This window comes from Falco punctatus (genome assembly GCF_963210335.1).
Source record: "Falco punctatus genome assembly, chromosome: 8".
Classification (NCBI taxonomy): domain Eukaryota; kingdom Metazoa; phylum Chordata; class Aves; order Falconiformes; family Falconidae; genus Falco; species Falco punctatus.
The window spans coordinates 14,153,660-14,176,216 of NC_137588.1; the positions used below are offsets into that span (position 1 = coordinate 14,153,660).

Sequence of the window (22,557 nt, forward strand, 5' to 3'; positions counted from 1 at the left end):
GGGTTAAGGCTGGCTCCATGGTGACTAATGGCGCAGGACTCTGCTATCTAGTTAGGTGTGTAGGCACACACTGGGACCCACTAGATAGGATCTCCTACCTGGAAGCAGTATTCCAGCACCCAGAGATAAACCTGACAGCTGCACTGACTGACTCACCTGATTCCTCAGTGCTGGGTGATCCCCCCCATGCTGTCACGGGCCACCCCCACGTGCAGGGCAGCGGTTATGGGCTATGGAGGGGACATGTGCCATCTCAGCATGAGGCTCTTGCTGATGGAGCTGAGGACACTTGCCGCCTGTATCTGGAAGCAACTCCAGCACCTCGCTGGCAGCCTTGTTGCCATCCTCGCCCCTCAGCAAGCTGCTGTGTCCTCCGCTCCGCAGTAAGTAGGAGCTGAGCAGAACTGTTGCCCACTGCCTACCTGGAGCTGCTGTTTTGGAGTGAGGGAACTACTCATGCTGCTCCATGTCCCGTTTGGGCAGCTTGGGCCATCCTCGAGGTAGCCACTGGCTGCCTGGGGGTTGAACAGTGCAGCTGCAGCTGTTTCAGGCTGGGTGGCATGGGGACAGTGTCTGACAGCATGGGGACCATATGGCTTCTCAAACAGGTTTTAATATCACAGAGCAGAAGCCAAAGTGGTTGTGTCACCCTAAAAAAAAATGCCTTGTCCACAGAGGCAGCCTGAGACTTTTCTAATCCTATGCCAAACAAGCCCCTGTTCAGCCAGGTAAATACTCTCTCCCTGGCTAGTCAGCGAGGGGCTGGGGGTGGGGGTGGGGGGGGTGTTAGTAAGCGCACTGCAGTCACGTTGGCAGCACCCTGTGTGTAATTCACTGTATACTGCCAAGCAGCTTACTTCGTGCAAGTGTAGTTTTCCCAGGTAACATTACAGAAAGCCAGCCCTACCTAATGCTGCTGCGCTGTGGGAAATGCCCGTGCGGAGTGGGGGCAGCAGCCTGCCCGGGGCTGAGCTCTGAACACACCAGCTCACCCTGCCCCGCGCATGCCGGCCAACCCCCTCCGCAACCTCTTGCCTCAACTGCTTTTCCGTCCCCTTCGCTTGCTCAGGTTATGTTTGACGCCCTATGCTCTTATCCAGAAGCACCAGCCTTGACATTTATTCCATCCCTGGAGTGCCTGTCCTCTTAACTGCCAAACCCACGCTGAAGTAGTTCTCATAAAATTTCCTTAGAAACAAAATACACAGTCCCTGTACACAGAGGGAAGGGGCTGCTGGAGGCCAAGGGCATCAGGTAGCTCACAGACGGGTCCCTGGTGGCTTCCTGCCCCTGCTGACCGCTGACACACGGTGCTCGCGTTGTTCTTGGTGGTGCTCGCCTTATTCTTGCTGGGCCGTAACATTAGCTATTGTCTCTGCAAACAGTATTTACTGCCAGATGGGGCATGCTGCCCTGGAGCTGAATGCAGGCAGAGGTCGCCTCAACATCGATTAACTAGGATTCAGCTGCTGGGTTAAGAGACACAAGGTACGCTGAGCCTGTAGCTGGTTGCTCTTCCCTGGGAGCAGAGGTAGGCAACAATCTCGGTAATTACAATACTCAAACTATGATTGTAATTTTTCTTTTGCCTTTTTGAGAGAAGTGCTGCTAATGTATAAATACTACTGAGAGTTACAGGGAATCTCCCCCTCCCCCAGTTCATCTTCCAGCAGAACCACCTAAATATAATTTCTTCCAAAACGTTATTGCTGCTCATCCCTTCAGAAGGGAGCTGTATCTTTTTTATTGTTTACTTAAGAAATCCACCAGCTGTGTTTTCCAGAATCCAACTCTTTTAGGGGAGCCAGAACATTGAATTAAATGGAATTGCTCTTTTTTTTCTCTCCTTTAAGAAGTTGAGCCCTGTTTAGCATCTGCTGAACAGATCAAAATCCTATTGACAATGTGCTCTGGGCTATGCTACAGTAAAACTAAAGCCAGTTAAGGCTGGGGACAAAATTAAGTTCAGAGCAGCAGTCTCCTGCAGGATGCACTGCAGAAGCAGCCATCAGCTTGAGCTGTCACTCTCCTGCCATCCAGGCCAGCAGCAAAAGCCTCTATCTCATTTGGCAAAAGAGGTAAATGACTGCCCCGTGCCAGCCCACAGCAAAATGCATCAGACCCATCACACGAAGCTGAGGGCACCTGGCAGTGCAAAGGGAAGAAAAGCTCTTTAGCAATTAGGTCAGGAGTCAATCCTGGAGTTGGTCGCTTGTAGCTTCCGATTTAGTGCTCCTCAAGGGAGGGCTTAAAAACCATAAAATCGCCTCCAGTGAGACTGGTCCTACTTAAAGGACATTTCGGTGCAAAGAAACTGTCAGTGATAGTCCTTTGAGCAGCCCCAGTCAAATTCTAAATCCAAATGCTGTGGGAATAGCCAGGCAGCTCCGCAGGTCCCTACCGCACCTTCAGCTGAAGCCGTGCCCCTGCCCCAGCCACCGACCGAGCGGCTCTCTGTCGCAGCTGCCCCCTGACTCTGCTACTGGCTCCCCAGACATTCACAAGTCACCGATAAAATGAAGGCAAGGGGCCTTAATGCACACCACTGGGGGTTTTTCACACTTGAGAGAAGCTGCCCAGCACCAGAGACTCATGATGGGGAATTAAATCAGGCAGCTGTACAGAACACACAATTCACCTTTAACTTTAATTAAAATAGAGTTTATTAGCTTTTCTTTTAATACAAACATGAGAAAGGAAAACCACCTGAAGATGTAGCATTGTTTTCAAAATTGAATTGTGATCAATACCTGAAGTGCCAAGTTCCATGGATTTGGGAGCCAGGGGCTGACACGTTTGCATACCGCAAAAGGCTGTATGCATCATTTTAACAGCTGAGCGCAGCCGAACTGATGGCTACGCTCGGAGCGCCCCACTCGCAAAGGCATATGGACTGGCTGTTCAGTGTAAGTGTCTGGGCCTTGGCTGGAAAAGGAAGTGCACAAAACCCGCGCCATTCGGGGGGAGGTCTGCTCCTAGGACAAACCGCCTAGAATCTATTTGGATCCGAGAAGGGAAGATACCACAAAGACTTGTAACAGGAATAGTCTAATAATACTTATCCTATTTAGAGTTCAGTTTCAGAGCCTGAAAGTAAGCTCCATTCCAAAGTCTCAGAAAGAACAAAACCCAAGCTTGTAGAGCAGTTGTACAAGGTAAAATTCACTTTGCAAAGAAAAAAAACAAACTAAAAACTGGGTTTTGTAGAAAGCTTTTTGATAATTCTCAATTGAACACAATATTTGTCAATCTACCTTGTCAGGTAGCCCAGGATTCTCAAAACTCATTACTGTCTCATTATGAATGTAAATCCCTCCCAGGAAACAAAAACCCCAAGGAAGCCAGATGGATGCACAATATCAGCTTTAGGAACTCCACTGTATATAGCACAAGAGATCTGCAGTAGAACTCAGAGAAGCAGTGCTGCACACATGCCATTCACCACTGGATCGCTACACTGTTGGGGATGGTGATGATGTTTCCAGACCAACTTTCTCATTCAATGCCTCAGAAAAATATACAGATTGCATCTCTTCCAGAGCAATATAAGTATTAGAAAATGAGAGAAGCACCATAACTCACAAGAAATGCAGCATGGACCCTATACATTTTAACAATACATAAAACCGTGTCTCTGCCCCCAGTCAAAACATTCAAAGTCTTTTGACAATCTCTACTGAGTGGAGTTGTGGGCGCAGAGTTGGAATTCCTTCCTGCTGGGCAGCTTCTTGGTTATGAACAGATCACCAATAATAGCAGCTTTTAGTAGCCAAACCAGGGAAAAGCCGTCAACACGTGTCTATGCTACTGTTTTCAGCTCCAGAGTGGCTTTATACTTTTAAGAGTCCCATGTTCTGTTTTGTTTTTGTTAACACTGCATTGACCCGAAATACATATGCAGCGAGACTCTGGATGACAGGGGAGAGGAGGGAAGAACATTGTAACTATAGTCACGTGGTTAGTGTTTAAATTCTAAAATTGAAAACTACTTATTATTAAAAACCTCAAGAGTTCACAGCTATAGGCCTACATAGTAAGCAAACATCTGTGGGGGAGAGAAGGAGAGAAGTTTGTTTTTGCACCTCTGGATACATTAGAAGGAGGAGAGAGTTGATGTGACAAAGGTCTTGTCTTTTGCACCAAGTATGCTCCTCGAGCTCTGGGCTCTCTCCTCCTCATGCTGGAAGACACCATCACCTCTGGCTTGTGCGCGTGGAGTGGTGGTATTCCTCCAGTTCATATGGATGCTGGTTCGTGGTGCTGCACCCTTCTCTCTCCTCAGGAGAGGATGGCATTAGAACGGCGGATGCCAACTAAGTTATCAGCACTGAAAGATCGTCTCATAGCAGCTTTTGACAAGTCTTTGTATTTGTCTTCGCACAGCCGGGAGATAGCCTGGATACCATGTTGAGATATAAAATGAAAAGTACGCGTTAGAAAAGCCTGAACGTTCCAAGGAAGCATTTACAAGCGTAATGCCAACAGCGCAGCTGCTCTGCAGCAGTGACGCCACTAGCTTTTTTACCTAGAAAGATAGTAAATAAGAACTACTTTGGAGGGAAAATATTAAAGGGGTCTGTCCCCATGCTAACAGCAATGCTACCCATCAGGAAGGAGGACATGAAGAAGGTGAGTGGTTTCCATATCCAAGTATCTTTGTTCTTTTACCAGCCCCACTATCTAATGGAGAACTTGGACCCATTTCAGATGTATGAGTTTGTGGAAGTTATGTTCAAAATTGCACCTAGCAGTTAGGTCTGGTGCACACAGCAGCACAAAAAATTTATTTTAACAGTAGAAAAATGCACGCAGCCATTTCTATGAGAGAAAAGGTTCACACTGAAAAGGTGTCCCTTGGACACCTTGCCCTCAGCCACAAAGCGCAAGCAGGCCTAGGAAACGAAGTTCTACTAGGATGTCTGTTTGACCTTTACCTTCTCTACACCTTTTTGCCCCCAACATGTCCTTCCTGGGATCACTCACATGATCAGGTTCCTAAAGAGGTCCAAGAAGGAAGGGCAGCCCACTGCTGGATGGCACGGCAATGCCCATGGCACTTTAATACAGCTATTAAATATCAGCACATGTGGCCAACTTGGTATTTAACTGCTTTTTCATGCGTTTATTGGCCTGCCTCTGCTCTGCTGATCTAGCTAGTCAAGCAGCCTTTATTCTGGTGCAGCTATTCCAGTAATAAGCCTAATTATTTAAATCCTAGTAACACATGATTGTCTAGAAAACAGTGTGTCCTCCCCTGCAACACCTATTGCTGACTGGAGCCTTCAGGCATTATCAACGCAAATAAATAAGGATACCTGTAATAAAAGGCTGAACTGAATTTCAGTCCTGAACATTTACTTCCATTAATAATTTACCACCTATCACCAGATCTTTCAGAGTCCTGCGATCAGCTACAAGCCTACACCTTCCCTTTAAGGCAGCACCCATTCAGCACAGCCCAGTGTTCTGGAAGTTCAAAAGGGGAAAAGCACTCTGAGCATGAATAAACTTCTAAGTGTATTTTAAAATAATTATTTACATTTATTTCTGCCGACCTTCTGGAAGCATGCATTTGGCTCAAAAGTGGCATTCTTTGAGACACTGGCTGCATGAGCTCCTGGTGCAAGACCAGACAGACTCTCCATCCTGTTTTAACGCTAGCACATCAATCATAAAGCAACCTGTGTTGACATATTTAGCCCCAGTCACCCATATGGTGTAAATCAGTTTTCAGTCCCTGGAATACTAATTTGCTGCTTCATACAGGCTCCTGTCAACTGCTCCATGTGCTTCTAACCAAAATGTAGAATTAAATATTTTAGCGAATGGTTTAAATATTTATCATGTTTTAGAATTAAATCCAAAATGTCCTATATACATGCATTAGTAAGTGCATTATGGCAAATCACATACTGTACTGAAAATTACTCTGGTTTTAAATACCAAGCCCCCAAATACTAGCAAAGAACAAACAAAACAGGCTCACAACCTGTAAATCATCTACTTATGCCAGGGCACTGAGCAGTTCAGTAAACAATTTCCTGTGGAATATGAACTGCCCTACAACCACATTTACAATTAGTGACAGTATTAGGCTAAAGTGCAAGTAACAAGGGTGAGACAAAGCAGAAAAGTTGCATTGCTTAACTTTAAATAATGGAATTCATACGCGTATCATACCTGTCATTCCAAAGGACCAGGAAGGATCCCACTTATTCCCAAAGTTCAGCCACTTCTGGGATGAAATAAAAAACCCCACCCTGGCACTTGGCAGAATTATTGGGGATGGGCAACAGAACACTATAAGCCAAGGATACCGTAGCACACGCCTCTCTGAAAGGCGCTACGGTATCGGTGTACACAGGGCCTGCAGTAATGCCTTTGTTGAAAGGTCAACAAAACAACATGCAGAGCCATCAATTAAACCTGGACAGATGAAAGGTTGCATTGAGCCAACAAGAAGTTTTGTCTGGGAACCCAGGTAATTTAGGTATTTTTCAAAATGTCTTATGCATCTCCAGCAACCAGGAAGACCGACTCTACAAAAGTTCCGAGTTATTTTAAAATGAGCCTTCATACCAGAGGCGGCTGCAGGGACTCACAGGGGGGCTGCTTTCCTATTGAGCAGAAAGGGCCAGTAATCTGTATTTACACTCATCTGGGCATTCTAACGGACTCCTAAGAGAAGTGGCTATACCAAAAGTTTATCTTAAAGCAGCGTTTCTCTGGGAAGGTGAGGTTCTAAAAGTTGTGAAAAGAAACATTACTATTGCTGCAGCTGTCCCCAGACAAATGGTTTGTTACACCGTGACAGCAGTAAGAGTGCTTCCCCCAAATCTGAAAGCAGCTGTGCGGTGGGATGCAGTGGGAAACCTTCAGCTGGTAGTATTTAGAAAGGTCCGAGTGTGACTGTCTCTAGGTGCCTGGAATACAGACTGTGGCCAGGGAAGGACAGACAATCCATTACATATGACACTAATCCTTTCAATCTTAAGCAGCCTAGCTGAGCTACAGTTCCCAAAATAACTTCCATTTTATTTTGTGATCTGTTAGACTTCCGTAATCTCTGTCCCTTCCTTTCCTTGGCATACTGGCTTAGCCTAGGCATGGTTTTAGAAGTGCTAACTGTAGTTATAAAGGGGTTAAATTACCCCATAATACACTAATCTAAAAGCTTTTTAGTCTTCCTAACCACCACTTAACATGATTAGCAACAGATGCTCTTACTACAGGTACAGGCAGAGTCCCCTGCTCAGCCAGTCTCAGACCATTACCTCCAGTTTCTGTGCTCTCTCTTTACTGAGAGGCTCCAGCAGAAAGCTCAGGTTATTGTCATCTGCTAGGGAGCGAAGATCGAAGTAGTATTTGGCGTAAACACTGGCAGGAACATTGATATTAAACTGCAGTAGCTCCAAGAAGTGTCTTTCCATCTCGTTCCTAGGAGGCATAAGGGACAGAAGACAAAGGAAAAAAAAGATTGTTTTAGCTGGCTGAAAGCACTGAAGAGACCTTAAGCCTGTTTTTAAAAGCAGCAACTTGGAAATAGTCATCCAGAGCTCTGTATTACTGGGTTTGAGAGACAGGTCCTTCGCCAGTGCTCAAAACAAGGTGCAGCTTTTGAGTCCTGGCACCTCCAGCTCGGAGGGGACGGTAGCACGCCCTGCCGCGCACTCGCCGGGCCGACCGGGGAGGTTCATTCTTCAGAGTTCCATTAGTGCAGCTGTACAATTCATGCGCCATTCTCACTCTGTACGGCCCCACACTATAGTGATCAGATGAAAGGAATGATGTATGCTGTTTATTAGCTCTGAAGAACTTGCAGACATTTTCACCGGGCTGATAACAGGAAGGGGGTTTATTGAAGTAGAGGCGGACTAACAAAAGGAGTAGGCAGATCACCACGGCAACAAATGGATCTATGAAGAGCTGCTGCTATTATCTCACAGAAAAAAGCCTCTTGAAGCAACATGGATTCATCTCCAATAAATAAATAAATAAGCAGCATTAGGTGGGAGATGGAATTCTCTCCTCAATAGCATTAGGCAGGATAACAAAGTACTGTGTCAAAGGGCACTGTCCAGTTTTTACTCGCTCATCTAATTTCACCGGGCAAAACATTTGGAGGAGAGTAAGGAGAGCACTGTGACATGAAAAAGGCTGCTTCAGCTACTGTACCATGGTCAGCTAAATCAGAGATGTTCTACAGAGGACAAACAATGCTTTACAAATTAACCTAAAAGAAACTGGTGGTACCCAAACCAAGCAATTCAGTTCAACACTAACTCAACGACTGTTCCTACCGGTAGCTGACTTGTCTCAACAGAACTGAGCAGCTGTATGGGCCAAGTGTGAATACACCAGAAAGTAAGCTGCACAAATTCAGTACCAAGGCTGTTCTTGCTTTTGGGGGGCTTTTGAAATTGATGTTTTACCTATCGGGGGTGGTGGTGGTGGGATATAAATCAAGGAATCATCCAGGTTGTATCCTGTGTTGGATGGCAGGTCTCAGTATGAATAGCAGCTTTGTGCTTCTTTCTAGCATAGTGGACTTGAGTGTCATTGAACCTAGTGCCAAAATTAATTTCCTGTTCATATGGTCATAAGCCTATAGAAATGTAAATCAGATAATGTTTTGATGATCAGCTGATCAGAGCTTGATTTACCCTGTGAATAAATGCTCTTCACTGCCCCTTTTGTACTCACTAGGCTAATACATTTTAATTCTGTAAAAATACAATTCTTCATTGGATTAACAAGTCTATTAACAGTGGTTTAAAACCTGGGAAAGGATAATGCCTGTGTGTTTTCTGTGCCTTATTTACAAATATAGGTAGCCAAAAGAACGAACAGCATGTGTCCCCTTACAAGCAATCATAGCAAGATTAGCAGCTGCACAGTTAATTTTTCAGTGATTATGGATTCACTCTCATCAAAACAAGCAAGTTTTGACAAAGGATGACTCCCAAATACCAATTTAATTTCCTTTGATTTTTTCCCCATTAGAAATAAGTAAAACAAAACAAAAACCCCCTTTCAGTAAAAAAACCCGCCTTTGCTTTGGTCAAATAAGAAAGGGCTTGTGATAGAAAAAAACAAGACAAACACTTTAACCTATGTTGAGTAGGAAGAAGCTAAGGCAAATGAACTCATCTGCTAGTGACAAGGCCTGGATCGCGCATCCTTTAACAAACTTTAACCCACTGGCAGTCTCTGTGAGAACCGCACGGCTTGCACCGCTCACAGAGCTGTGAGGTGGCGCTGCCAAGCAAGTGTCTTTGAGCAGTAAGGACAGCGTGTTTGGTGGGGACGAGGTGCACCTACCCTGCCTTCTGGAGAGGTGTCTGGCTTGTACACATACACACACACAGAGATTTGCAAATTGGGTGAACTAAACCAGACAGAAAACCTTTTGCCAGTTCCAGCGTGGTGCAACTCTTATGCTTGGCTTGCAGTGGCTCAACAAGAGTATCCATCAGGTTAGCAAGAGCATTCCAGGTATGTAGAGCCAGGAGGAAAACTCACAGAAAGTTCACAAACAAAACGTGCCACCAGTCCTTGTGGACAAGCCTTTACTGCACAGGAATGGCCCGCCCAGGGAGCGATACCCAGTACAGCCCTGCCGAGCAATCTTTAGCTGGGAAGCTGCTGGGGTTTGGGGTGGATTTTTTGGCAGTGTTGCCAGCCCGCCCCAGCACTAGAATGCAGACATGCCTGAAATCCTTTGCCAGTTGTTTCCTCGCAGTAACACCTGTATTCTAATACCATCAAATGACTAGTTTAAAAAACTAGTGAAACTACTAAGGCTGACAATTAACTGTAGTACCAACTACTAATTGAAAGTAGACTTAAAAATGGAAACCTCAGTTTTGCTGAGTCTTTTAAGCAGTTTTCCAAGGTCCTGATCATGGTGATGTTACCCAGCCCAGGAGCAGCGAGGTCTGCCCAAATGCACGCTGCAGGGCCTGGGAGGACAGCCCCGGGCCACTGTCAGAAAGGGGTTGTGCAACTTCTGCCCGTACCTAAATTCAAAAGACTAAGTCATTTCAAATGAGATAGGATTACAAATATCCCGTCTTCAAATTGGAGGAAAAAATAAGCCTAAATCCAGTCTATTTTCCTTACCACCATCACTGCTTTGAAAATCTAAGTACTGACAACTTCAGGAGACCCAGCACTGGCAATACAGAATAAACATCCTGCTTGTTACAGATACTTTCAGTGCTATCAATTTGATTTGTCCCAAATAGGGCTAGAAGAGGAGACATCAAAAAGAGCAAGATGTACACTCCAGCACTCCTAGCACTGCTGACCCCACTTCAGCCATCTCATAGTTATGCCTCAAGTATGTTCCTCAGAGAGATGAGCACTCTGAGCCAGGCTGAGTGAAGATGTACATTGTATAAAATCACTAATTATGCTTTCCTGAAAGCAGAGCTGGCACAGCTCTGCATTTGGAGACAAAGAACTCCCAGGCAAGGGGTGTGTATGAAACACGGTACTATGTTTGCTGTTTGTGGTGTGACATAACTTTTGTAACAAAAACTGTTTTGGGGCAGACAACTCCCCCATTTTCAGAAATTCCAACCCCCACCTAGAAGGAAGAAAACTGGACATTCCTCCTCCTGAAGAGTCCCAGATAAATAATTACTTACTGTATTTTAAACATTAGCTTTAGGCTGAATCCAGGGAAGAGCGCTGGGGGCAAGAACAGAGTCTCTACATGGGTAGCCTCTCAGTGCTGCGTGCAAACCTCTGCCAGCTCAGTCTGCTCCACTGCTAGGACTGATGGTTACTGCACAGGCCTGGACACGTGCTCGGTTACAGCACAGCAGCATGATAAAACTCAAACACACACAAAACACGTCATGAAGCTTATTAAGGCCAGAAAACCTGGCTCAGTATTAAGCTATCCTTCTGGCATTTCTACCGCTGTGATAATAAGAGAAATAGGGGGACAAGCTAGCAAACAGAATTAAAACAATAACGTTGACATCTCAAAGCTGTTGGAGATGATAGAACTTTGCAAGAAGGAATTTAACAGAAAGTCTAATGGGCCAAATCCACTCCACATAAACATGCCTCCAGCCTGTAGTACGAGCCTGAAGCCACAAGGATGAACATCCTCTGAAACTGCAGGGCTTAAAGCTGAGTGCACCAAGAAAAAACAGCAGATTCAAAGAACTTCTGAAAAACTAAAATCTACATCTGAGACAAGACTAGGTACAAGGAACAGCCTTACAGAAACAAGCAGTAGTAAAATGGAGGAGTTTGTTCTCAGCACTGTAGACAAGTCTAAGAATTCACCCAAAGAGGATGAGCTGTAGCAGCAGCTGGATGTAACACATGCAACCACAGGTACCAACACAGACACCACCTGTCTGCCAGCCGCAGTGGCTAGGAATTCAAACCTTGGGATATTTAGGCCTTAAGCGGATACAAATGCAGACACATAAGTCACAAGTTACAGCTTACCTTGCAATTTTTCAAATTCTAAAACAGAAAAGGTAGGGAACAAATTTAGTTCACTTGCTTTTTTTCTTCCCAAAAAGACTTTTGATAAGACTATAAATTGGGCACTTGCGTTACACCAAATCAAAAAGTTAACGGAAACAAGAAGCCAGTCCCATGGTTCATCACTGGGGGAAAGAAAGTAAAGAAAACTAACTTTGAAGTTACTCACCCAAGTCATTAGAAATATTAATACAGATTTGTCTCAAAGTAGGATTATCCAAAGTTTCCTAGGTTAAAAAGCAGAACGAGGCTGGACACCAGATATACATCATATACATATACCATAGCACCAGACAGACATTTTGTCAGTGTGATCACAAAGACTGCTGTTCCAAAAACCGAACCAAACAAAAAAATCCAAACAAACAAAAAAAGACACCAAACAAAACACACCCCACCACTGCAGAGTAGCCAAACCATGCAACTTACATGTCCTCAACAGTAATGTCCTTCAGTATTTGGCAATAATCCACATTCCACACAGCCTGATCATCCCAGACTTTAGAAGCCAGCAGAATAGCTCCTAGGACTATCCTCTTCCAGTTACTAGGGCATATGTCAATCTCTGCATAGGTTAAAAGCCTTTCCAAATAAACCTACAAAAAGAAAAACAACAAACCAATTTTATATGTGTAATTAAGACCAGGAGCCAAGTTCTGAGCAGCAAGCCTGCCATTCCAATATGACTGTTTTATCCCATTACCGTTAAGTGTGTCAAAATAAGCATTGGTGATTACTGTTTACGCTTTAGAATCCAAGCTGTCAGGAGTTACAGGTTCCAGGTTTTTTATTATAGCACAAGACCTCTAACACCAAGGTATACAATAAAGACACTGGAGAATCAGTTTTGAGCAGCGAGCACTGCTGTTTCAGGGAGACACTGCTGGAGTTCTTTCCATCAACGAGTCCAGGCAGTCACTGACAGGTTCTCATGAGGGCTTGTCTGGGACAGCACATCACTCAGCATCATGCGAGCCTTTCATCACCGTTAGGGTTCAGCACTTGTAGCCTAACAGGAAGCGTTCAGCACTTCCTGCACATCACCTGCAATGTGATCTCTACTCACAGGACAAAGATGTGTTAATTGCTATCTTTCCACAGTGAAAGGCGTTATACTGCTATTTCTGCTTCACTCTGTGAAGAACAGACTTCAGTCCTTCACCTACAACAGTGTCATCCTCTGCTTTTACCTACATCACCAGCTGCTGAGATAGTGAGATACCCTTGTCCAAAGCGTGTCTTGGTCTTTTACTCATTTCTCCCATGTAATCTCCAAGCAGCCCAAAGATGTTGAATCAGTCTCTTCCTTAAAAGTTTTCTATTTCACACTCCTATAATAATTCACATACGAAGTAATGTGCACTTTCAAATTTGAATATAGATTGTTTTTAATGTTCTATTCCCTCAATTAAGTCCAAGGTCCTAATGAAACCTCAGAAACTAGTGGGTGCAGGAAGCCATTGTACAGGTCTAAGGGCAGGATCACGTCTTTATTACTCGGGTCTCCCCACATTTTCTTCCCATCCTGTAGCCTTCAGGCAGACTGAAGGTGTTCCTGTTATAACAGAGCCATCTAGTGGTGAAATCCGCTTAAAAACCTCTCTTTTTTTAACTGCTTCAGCGACTAGGATCGCCCAGGGTTAGCGATCATCTTTGTCTGTCAAAATTACCTGCATGTCTTTGGAAAAGCAAAAACCTCAAACTACTCGCAGAGTTTCAACAGCTCTAACTATCTGGCCTTTTTAATTATTTCCTTATTAAAGAGAGTCTTTCAAGCTCAGTTTGCTTAATTACCACGTTGTCTTTTGGTGAGAGTTCTCTTCTGTACTCCTTTCAAACTGTTTTTCAGCAAGAAGCCACAATGAAGACTGAAATCTAGTATGCAACAAAGTGCAGTTTAAAAGATTGTCTAATGGAGCAGTTATATCGGTTGTGGGTTTTCTTTCCTTTCCTGTACATATACATATGCATATATGTGTGTGTGCACATGGTATCATCATCACTTTTTTATATCCATCTTGCTTTCTGAAATCAAACAACAAACTGTAATGACTGTTGTTCTTCTGTTCCAAATACATAATGTTCCATGTCACCTGGGGAAAAGTTGTAGCCTCTTTGGTTTAATAAAAGTTTCATAGAAAGGCAGCAATGATTGGAGGACATAATAGTGAGAAAGTTCATCTCCTGGAGTTCCTACAGTATTGATCCTCAACCACTTAGGCGGTGTTACTTGCACTGTTCTGGCTAATGTGAACTCAAAACTTCCCACTTTCCCCTCCACACAACTGAAATGGAAGATGTCTTCATGCCCGATCTTATTATACCCCACTGTTTACAGCATCCGGCTGTTCTGCCTTTCTCAAACTTCTTCAGAGAGTTACATATTATGAAACAAAGAGTGTTTGACTGATAATTATCTAATTAAGCATTACATATTCATATGTAGAAAAGGTAAGTTCCTTTTTAGTTATCCACTTTGTGTCTACTTAGAAATCTTCTCTAATGAACTCACTTGTACAGGGTCTTCATTATTAACAAGGTTTAATGAGATACTGTAACTATTTTAATGTCAGTTCAGCCCAGTTCATTCATTGAGGGAAGGGGAAAAAAAAAGGGAAAAAAATTTTGAAAGCTGAAGTTTCAGTAATCAGGCCATCTCTTACCAGTGTCACTATTGCACATTCAGCTGTCAGTTGTGCAGCACTGAAGAGCGTCCGAACAAACCGGTAGATGTGCTTGTGATCAGGGTCATGCTTGTAGTAGTCATCTGGAACTTCCTCCCGCTGAAAGAAAGTTCTTTGAATTACTGAAAATCTGTCTTACTTAATACAGACTTTAAAGAACAGCCACACATGGTTGTTTCTTCTCACCGAGCAGAAGTGCATACAACCCTTCCCTGTCACAGAGACAGAACAAAATTACATACTGAAAGAAGGAAGCAGCCTTGCAAAATTACGAATATTCCAAACAAACGCAATAGCTTAACTGGTATCTTTGTTTTGAACACTGTTGATCTGTAAGGCTAACGGGAAAGAGCATGAACTACCATCGTTATTACAGGTGCTAACTGTTGTCCACGGAACATTTTATAGACTAAAAGAGATTTTAAAAAAAGGTTTCTCCCTACAAGAAAAATCAGATATATACAGATCAGAGACACACTGGCTTTTCAAAAGGGAAAATTAAGAGACTTCACGAGATTCCCCTTCCAGCTGAGGAAGAGCTGAAAAACTCATGTCAGTAATTCTGTCACGGGTAGAACTGGAAGGTAACTTACGTTACACTGGCCTCATAGAACTTGTTCTTGAGAGATTCCAGAAAGACAACAAAGCTAACGAACAACTAGATTTAAGTTTGGCAGGATGCTAACTATTTCTAGACACAAGGGAGAAGAAAAGCTTAGAAATAAACAGTCTGTAAAAGAAATCCTAAAATAAGCATTTGAAAATTCTGACCATGTCCCCCCAAGACATTCTGATATTCAGCACTCTTCCTGGAGGGATGAGGAGTTCCAACTTTACACACTGGTTCTGCAAGACCGATATTGAATAGGTTTCTGTCCACAGTCCAAGCTAGACCTATAGTACGGTAAAGATACCAGATGAGAACAGCATAGCTGCTTGACATTAACAAAGCAGTCATAAGGGAAGCAAAGCAGCAAGCGTTTTCATGTGGTCCTGTAGCTTAAAGCAGCCAGCTGGCCGTGTCAAGTACAATGAAGGGGAAGTGAACTCTGTATTCTCCACACAGCCAGTGGAGGTTACCTCTTCCAGGTGGGCAGGCAACATTAAGAGTAACATGAGCAGGACCCCCCTTGTGTAATTCCGGCGCTACGAGCAGTACAAAAGCACATCTGGAAGTACATTTCTGCTCACTGGAACTGAGGAGGAAAGGACTGAGACTGGTACGTATGACTAAGCCTGCGATGCTGGCTAACTAAGTTTGTTACTTCTGCTATTAGGGTCAGTAGAGCCTGGATTTGGACTCCTTGTGACTGAATCTTTAGAAGACAAGGTGTTCAGAGACCTCTTCCAGCAAATTAACCTTTATCAAGGAACAGTAGGTACCTAGCCAAAACCCCACTGCTATTGATACTAACAAGCCATTTGTGTCTTTCCACTCAGAAGTATGACATACAGCCATTAGTGTACTTCTGTCTGTATGCTGCAGTAAAACAGAAGAAACCTTTAAGTGTTCCCTAAAGGGCACAATGATTCTCCTCTATTCATACACATTAACTAGGAGGTAGGCTATATGAAAGGATCAAAAGATGTCAGGTTGCCAAATAAAGAAAAGAAATTGTCGGATGAAGTGGAATTCATCTTACATAAATAATTTTCAGTGTAAAACAACTGATTCAGGTAGTTAAATCAGCAGAAAAGTCTGGTCCAAAACTGAAGTGCCATCGTCCATACAAGAAATCTTCTGTATAGCTCTTCTCCTGAAGTTCATTATTTTTATGGACTAAAGGATTGTATTTATTCAAGTGTACAAAAAAAAGTAGCACAATGGGTCATGTTTAGGGATGAAACTCTTAAAAAAAACTTAAAATATTTAATTGTTTATTAAAAACTGTTTATTAACAAGCCAAATCTGCAAGACAGATTAAGCTGCATTCACTCAGGTAAGTCCCAGAGCAAACTCAACTTTTAAAGCCACTAGAGCTTTGCTAAATTTACTTCAAATGAAAAGTAACACATTTCAAGTGAAAAACAAAGGGAGTGATTCTGTAGGACAGTCATTAAGCTCAAACTGGACATAAAAAGCACACACTCCACTCCTGAGCTTGCCTTTGCCTAAAAAGATGTACCAGGACAGTCATGTTACAATCACATGCTGAAAACTCCTAGCTGTTACTGCAAGCAGCATTAAGCACATCGGCTTTAAAATGTGCTTTTCAGTTTTTTTTAAAAGACCAAACTCACTGTCTCGTGCTTTGTGTGACACTTCATGTATTATGTTCTCCTGTTTGTAGCCATTTAAAAGGTTAGGCACATACCTACTAACTATGTTTTCCTAAATAAATAGGAAAGACTTTTAAAGTAATGTTAAAGAGGGGAAGACAGACAAAGTTCAGATATGAAATATGCAAGGAGCAGCACATGCTTGCTTTCTATTTGGATTCAAAGCATAGAAAACCAAACATACTTTGCAACATGCGGAAAGACTGGGTTCTGTTCACAATCTAGCTGATAGCAGAAGTCCAGAGGAGACCGTTTACACTGTATGTTATATGTAAGATACAATTTAAAATCAATTTGCTTGTGACCTGCTGCTAAGATATTTTTATGATTTATACAATACAAACCAAGATGTTAAACTCTCTTCAATTCAGAGAATCAAAAAGTTACACTTACTGTGAGAGGATGAGATTTTTCATCAAAAATATCCAATGATCTGTCGGAATCTCTACAAAGTAAAATTCTCTGGTTTAGCAAAAGGAGTTAGTTGGTAATGCTATGCTCCACTAAAAAGTACTATTCATTAAAAAGAATAAAGGCACGTATTTTATAGTTCAGCTTTTCCTAGAATATGGTATGAAGTTATATTGTATTTTCCCAAAGCATTTAATGATGAGATCTTACAACTGAGTATTAAAGCTAAACCAATAATAGCTATCCATGTTCTCATATCATGCTTAGTACAGTTCTCCCTTAAAATGTGAAACCATCTCATTAATAGCATTTATTTCAAAAAGGCAACTGTAATTTTGAAGCATATGCTGCAACTAGCTGTAATGGCAAGGGTTATTTGTACATGGGACAGAGTGTTCCTTCAACCATCAAAAATAATCTGTTCCTCTGTATTCAGGAAAAGCTAAACGAAGTCCAAAGGCTGACTTGTGATGAGTTAAGTGTATTTTCCTTACTCCCTCTTTTGAATTTTTATGCTTCGTTCTCAATGAAGCACATGCCATTGGACGGTGGTATTACTGACCTTCCACATCATCTTAAGAGAGGGTACAAAGACGAAGCAGATACAGCATAAACTTCCAGATTTTTCAACTCCTTTAAGTTATCCTAGCTGTTACTGAAGTGACCAAGATCATATCCTTGGCTCAAAAAGAAAGTTGTTATATTTCAGAAAGAAGAGAAAGTTCACTCACCTGTTCTTTATATGGTAGAATATTGCTAATGTTACACTAAAAAAAGAGAAGAATAAAAAGAAAGACTTAATAAAGCATATTCTGTGAACACTCTTCCACTACAAAAGCTGTTGTTCAGGGCAAGATGTTCAGAATCCATTACGTACTGGCTTCCTCTCACATTCTCAAGTGCTCTGTCTCATTTCTAATGTTTACCTGCCTGAAGATAAACTGGCCAAAGCAAATTTGCTACCCAAACTACTTTGACAATCACTGTACAGATACTTTTGCCACAAAATAAATGTTATGGTGCATTTTAAACTCACACTTTCATTGCCTAATTAGGTGACGTTTATTGCAAATGTGGACTATTCACAACTAAAATACAATAAAAGTTCTACTTGATGTCACATACGCTGTTGTGGATATTCTGCTATTTTAACTCTGTATCTCTGGCTGTCTAATTTAGGACCTGTTCTCAAAAAAAAAGAAAGAGAATATTAATGAAGATTATGTTATGCTAGCATAATCCAAGAAGGGGAGAACAGATCTCAGTCTCCGCTCAGTCAAGTAAGGCAATAGATTTCATATTGACACTCATCTACTATGGCCAAATTTCAGATCCTTTACTGGCAGTGACAACAGGAACGCTGCCATTACAGGAATTCATCACAGGCAAGCTCTGATCTGTTGCCAGCTGTACACCACTTCAAAATGGCACAAGCACTGTCTTTTAGGTTCTTTCTTCTCTAGGAAAGGAGGGACATGCCAGATACCTTTGTTTGAAACCAAATTTGAAAGCGACAGGTTAACTTGGACATTTCCAAACTCTACTAAACTGTTAAAGCAGTAAAGTCTTCTGGGCCTGAAGCTACTTTGCCTTCCGTTCCCTTCAAGCACAGTAAAACTCTCTTCTCAATTCTCGGCTGGTATCATCGACAAGCAAAAAACCGTCTGTGTGGTGCCCAGAACAACAGGTCAAGTAGCCATTTCCATTGGAGAACCAAGACAACTAAAAAATTATCAAACTCTCCTACCTGAAATAACAAGATGAAGTGGAAAGCCTAGAACCAAACCGAAAGCCAGCAACATGCTGTCATCCACGACTAGAGGGCAGACTGATACCACTGCAAGCAGCAACCAGTCCTGCAAACTTCTCCTGCAACTCCATACGAAGTCCATTTCAAGTTTTCCCAGATGGAGTTTCTGGATTTGGCTTTCAGTGTGAAGCCTTTGAGCTCCCCACCCCAACACACATTTTTAAACCCAAAATGCTGACACACTTCGCTGCCTCAGATTCTCAAGTGCACAATGGCAACTACTTTGAGCTACAACAGTATATTAGCTCTGTAATGGGAAAAAACCAAAATGCAGCTCACTTCTGCAGTCATAATTAGCCAGACCTCTACACCCCTTCCACGACCACCCTGAATAAGCAGTGCTGTGCTCCTCCCATTCAAGTCTGTAACTGGTGTTGTAACAGACAAGACCACCACAAAATCCCAAATAAACCCTGCAATGCTGCTCAGCCTCTTGTTGATGACAAATGGTTCTTACCACTTTATTGTGCTTCTAAGGTTGGGTTGACTGACGGTGCTGTCATCTATAAATATTGTTGAGCAGGAGCTGTATTTTTTCGTAAGCTGCCCAGGAGAAACCTTGGGGGGGGAGGGGGATGGGGGGGGAGGGGAAGAACAGAAAAAAATTCAAAGAAGAGGGATTCTGTAAGTTTTGGTTTACCACACTGAATCCTGGCTTTACTCAAGTAGTTACTGCAGAGGAGGTCTTTGTAGATGAGTGCTCCTGCTATGTAAGCTACCCTATAGCTATCAAGTTCCTGAGGATACCCTTTGTGTACGATAAGTTTATAAATCATCCCTTGTAATATACAACGTGATGGGTTTAGGTAAGTAATTTTCAGCAGAAATAGCTGCAGGTAAAGCAGCAAGTCCTCTGATTTTCTTAGTTCTCTTCCATTCCGTTCTTGCCAGTTCAGGTCTCAGTCTTCCCTCTCTGTGATGTACTCTATTACTGTGACTCCATAATAACCTTGTCCTTTCTTTTACATCCTATACCTTTACATTTTCTGGTTATTCAATATCACTGCCTGCAGAGACAATTTTGCATTTGGGGTTTTGTCTTGTTATATTTCAGAAAAAAAAGAAACCTCTTCCTGACGTTGCTCATTTCTCCCATGTATTGTTTAGCATCTGGAAATAAAAGCGTTACTATTATCCTTACTTTTACTCTTTAGAGCTAGCAGTATGTTCCATGATCTCTCCTAATCCTGTAGACTTGATGAGCTAGGACATCATAATTGAGGGAAGAGTTTTAATCAAGCAATTCAGGATTCATTAGTTTTTGCCAGAATCTTTTTAAATGCCTTGTCTAAAAACTTGAAAGTCTTCCATATGACAATGTTGGCACCCTTCACCATGCCATGGCTGCCCGGGAATATCTCCCATTCCAGCTGAAGTTTGCCAGCAAAAATAATCCAATCACGCTTCAGCTTGCTGCTGGCAGACTGAAGCTGGAATAGAGTGAGTGAAAGAAAAAGTGAAGAAAAAGAAAGAGCAAAAAAGAACCACCCCCCATAATCATACTAAATACAACAGACTTGAAGTATCATTCTCTTACCAGTAACTTATCAGTAGACACTTCACTATACAGTATTTTTTAAGCTTTGTATTAGTAACTTCCATTCTTAGCTTCACTAATCAATCATTTTTTTATCCACTTATTAATGACATTACATCTTTTCTGTATTTTTTTTTTTGTTAAGTGAGGGGTCAAAACCAACTAATATTTGGAGAAGCTTAGAGCATATTTTCAGATTGTAAAACTAATGGACTATCACTTGTTTATCATGCTGCTGCTGCTGTTTGCTCATCATTCCCTTTTCATGCTGGATACATTCCTTACAGTAAGTCCTGTAGTGATGCTCAAACAGCAAGTCATTTAAGACTTATCTCCACTGATAAGTTAAGCCAGTTTTATTTCTATTTAAAAAAAAATGTAGTGAGATTGACTTGTTTTCTCCTCTACTGCTCTGAAAACTCAAGACTGTTACAAGAAAAAATCCGTTCTTATTCTTTTTGACATCAGCCATTCTATACTCTGCCATACTGTGCCTGTTTATTTTTTTTTAAAGACAGGCAATGATAATTCAGGGGCTTTTTGCTAAGGAGGGTTTGGAACATGTGTAGGACTATACACCTAGCACTACTACAGTTGTCTCTTGAATTTGTCTGTGTCCTAATATGCTTGTATTATCTATATAGCACAGTAGGAATTTGTTTACTTACATGATTGATGTGGTTACTCTTCCTCTTCTCTCGCACTAGAAAGAGGGAGAGAACGTAAACTGGAAGTTTTCTAAAATACAATTCCAATTTATGTTCAATAAAGTCATTCTATTAACCTAGTCTTCTGAAGCACATAAGTATTAAAGGTTTCAAATTTGACTTTAGATGTCTGGAAAAGTAGTTGGAGGAAAAAAACCACTGAGTTTTATCAAGCCAGTAAACTACATATTACTTCCAACTATCCACATACACATTTAGGAACTGCTTCTACTCATCACACTAATGGGAAAACATCTCAGCTTTTAAAAGATGCTGTGCATCACAAAAAAATGGATGATTTCAGATAGTTCAAATGTCCAACATCCAACAGCAACCACTTAGCAATCAGAAGTAAAAACATCGCACACTGAACCTGCCAAAGACACACAAGGAGGAAGCTCACTTCCCAGCACTACGTATGTGTTCTCTCTCCTCCTATTAAGTATCTTTTTACCTTCTGCAGAAGATGCTGGCACAAGCCATGCCTATTTATCGTATAGCTGCAACCATGTCGTTTGATCATTTTAAACTACATCAGCCTTTCAACAAAGGTTGCAAGGTTTAACTTCCAGCTGTAAGGGTAGCAGTAAAACAGTGCTGTTAGAGGAGAGCTGAGAGTTGCATACATGCAGAAAGCTATACAAACGTGATCAGCCTGGACAGGTGACTTCTCCAAAGTTTTGACTTCAGAACATTACCACTTGTTAGCAGGACACAGTCTCTAATGTATTTAGAAAAATTAACAATTGGAAGAGATTATCCACATTTTTTTTGGTCTTTTTGCATAAATCAAAACTTGTCATCCTGATAATGTATCAATAAAAGAACTTAAAGATATTAATTCTACTAGTTCTATGGAGGGTTAACCAAAGAAAATCCAGTGAAATTTGAAAATAAATTATTATGCCTGACTTGTCCATAAAAACACCCTCTAAAAATCAATTCATCCAGCTAATACAAACTTCAGAGAATAGTTTAGTAGTTATGTCACCTAGCAGACCATTTTTCCATATGAACACAGGTGTATACATTCCATTAAATTTGAAGAATACCAAATCATGTTTTAAAAGCAATACTACCCCCACGATGGATGTCCATGTAGTTTGAATGTTACTTGCAGCAAGGCTGAAAGGCTGCACAGCGAAGCTGCACTGTGAACTACGCACAAGAACTATGTCAACTTACTAACTGCAGCTTCAGCAGCGGTCACCTAACAGGCGTTTGAAATGTGCAGGTCAGATCCTCTGTTTGAGGACTGGCCTTGGAGGCATCAACAAAAGAGACTTACACTTCCTTGGTATCATCGCTTTGGGAGAATCATGCTAGTGCTTGTTTCCACTGCTCACAGGTCATCTGAGCATTACAAAGTTGATACAACTGACAATTTTACTTCTTGCCATAAGACTCTGAATAGCAGGACTGCAACTGACAGATCTGTCAAAATAATTCTACTTTTCCGTGATAAAGCTATGCCAAGGTAGAAGACACATGGCAGCTTTCCATCAACACATCCAATCTCAAGTGCAACACTGTTTTAGAAAAAACAGCGAAGAAAAAACTTCTTCCAACAAGAACCAACTATAAAAGGAACAGAAGCATTTTTAAAAGAATATCTGA

The 22,557-nt window shown here is 42.0% G+C and overlaps 2 protein-coding genes across 2 annotated transcripts in view; one reads left to right on the plus strand and one right to left on the minus strand.

Annotated features, from left to right (window-relative positions):
* Nucleotides 1-4,261, plus strand: part of PLEKHM3 (pleckstrin homology domain containing M3) — a 134,089-nt gene extending 129,828 nt beyond the window's left edge. Inside the window, exon 11 of the transcript XR_013930162.1 lies at nucleotides 1,386-4,261. The gene's annotated coding sequence lies outside the window, so the exon portion shown is untranslated. The remainder of the gene's footprint in view (nucleotides 1-1,385) is intronic.
* CCNYL1 (cyclin Y like 1) overlaps nucleotides 2,640-22,557 on the minus strand; it is a 34,436-nt gene continuing 14,518 nt past the window's right edge. The window contains exons 3-10 of the mRNA XM_080400206.1: nucleotides 20,902-20,936; nucleotides 19,154-19,254; nucleotides 17,618-17,653; nucleotides 16,869-16,920; nucleotides 14,175-14,294; nucleotides 11,941-12,107; nucleotides 7,275-7,437; nucleotides 2,640-4,395 (exon numbers count right to left, since the gene is read on the minus strand). Of these exons, the coding sequence (XP_080256332.1) occupies nucleotides 4,279-4,395; nucleotides 7,275-7,437; nucleotides 11,941-12,107; nucleotides 14,175-14,294; nucleotides 16,869-16,920; nucleotides 17,618-17,653; nucleotides 19,154-19,254; nucleotides 20,902-20,936 (791 nt within the window). The 3' untranslated portion in view covers nucleotides 2,640-4,278. The remainder of the gene's footprint in view (nucleotides 4,396-7,274; nucleotides 7,438-11,940; nucleotides 12,108-14,174; nucleotides 14,295-16,868; nucleotides 16,921-17,617; nucleotides 17,654-19,153; nucleotides 19,255-20,901; nucleotides 20,937-22,557) is intronic.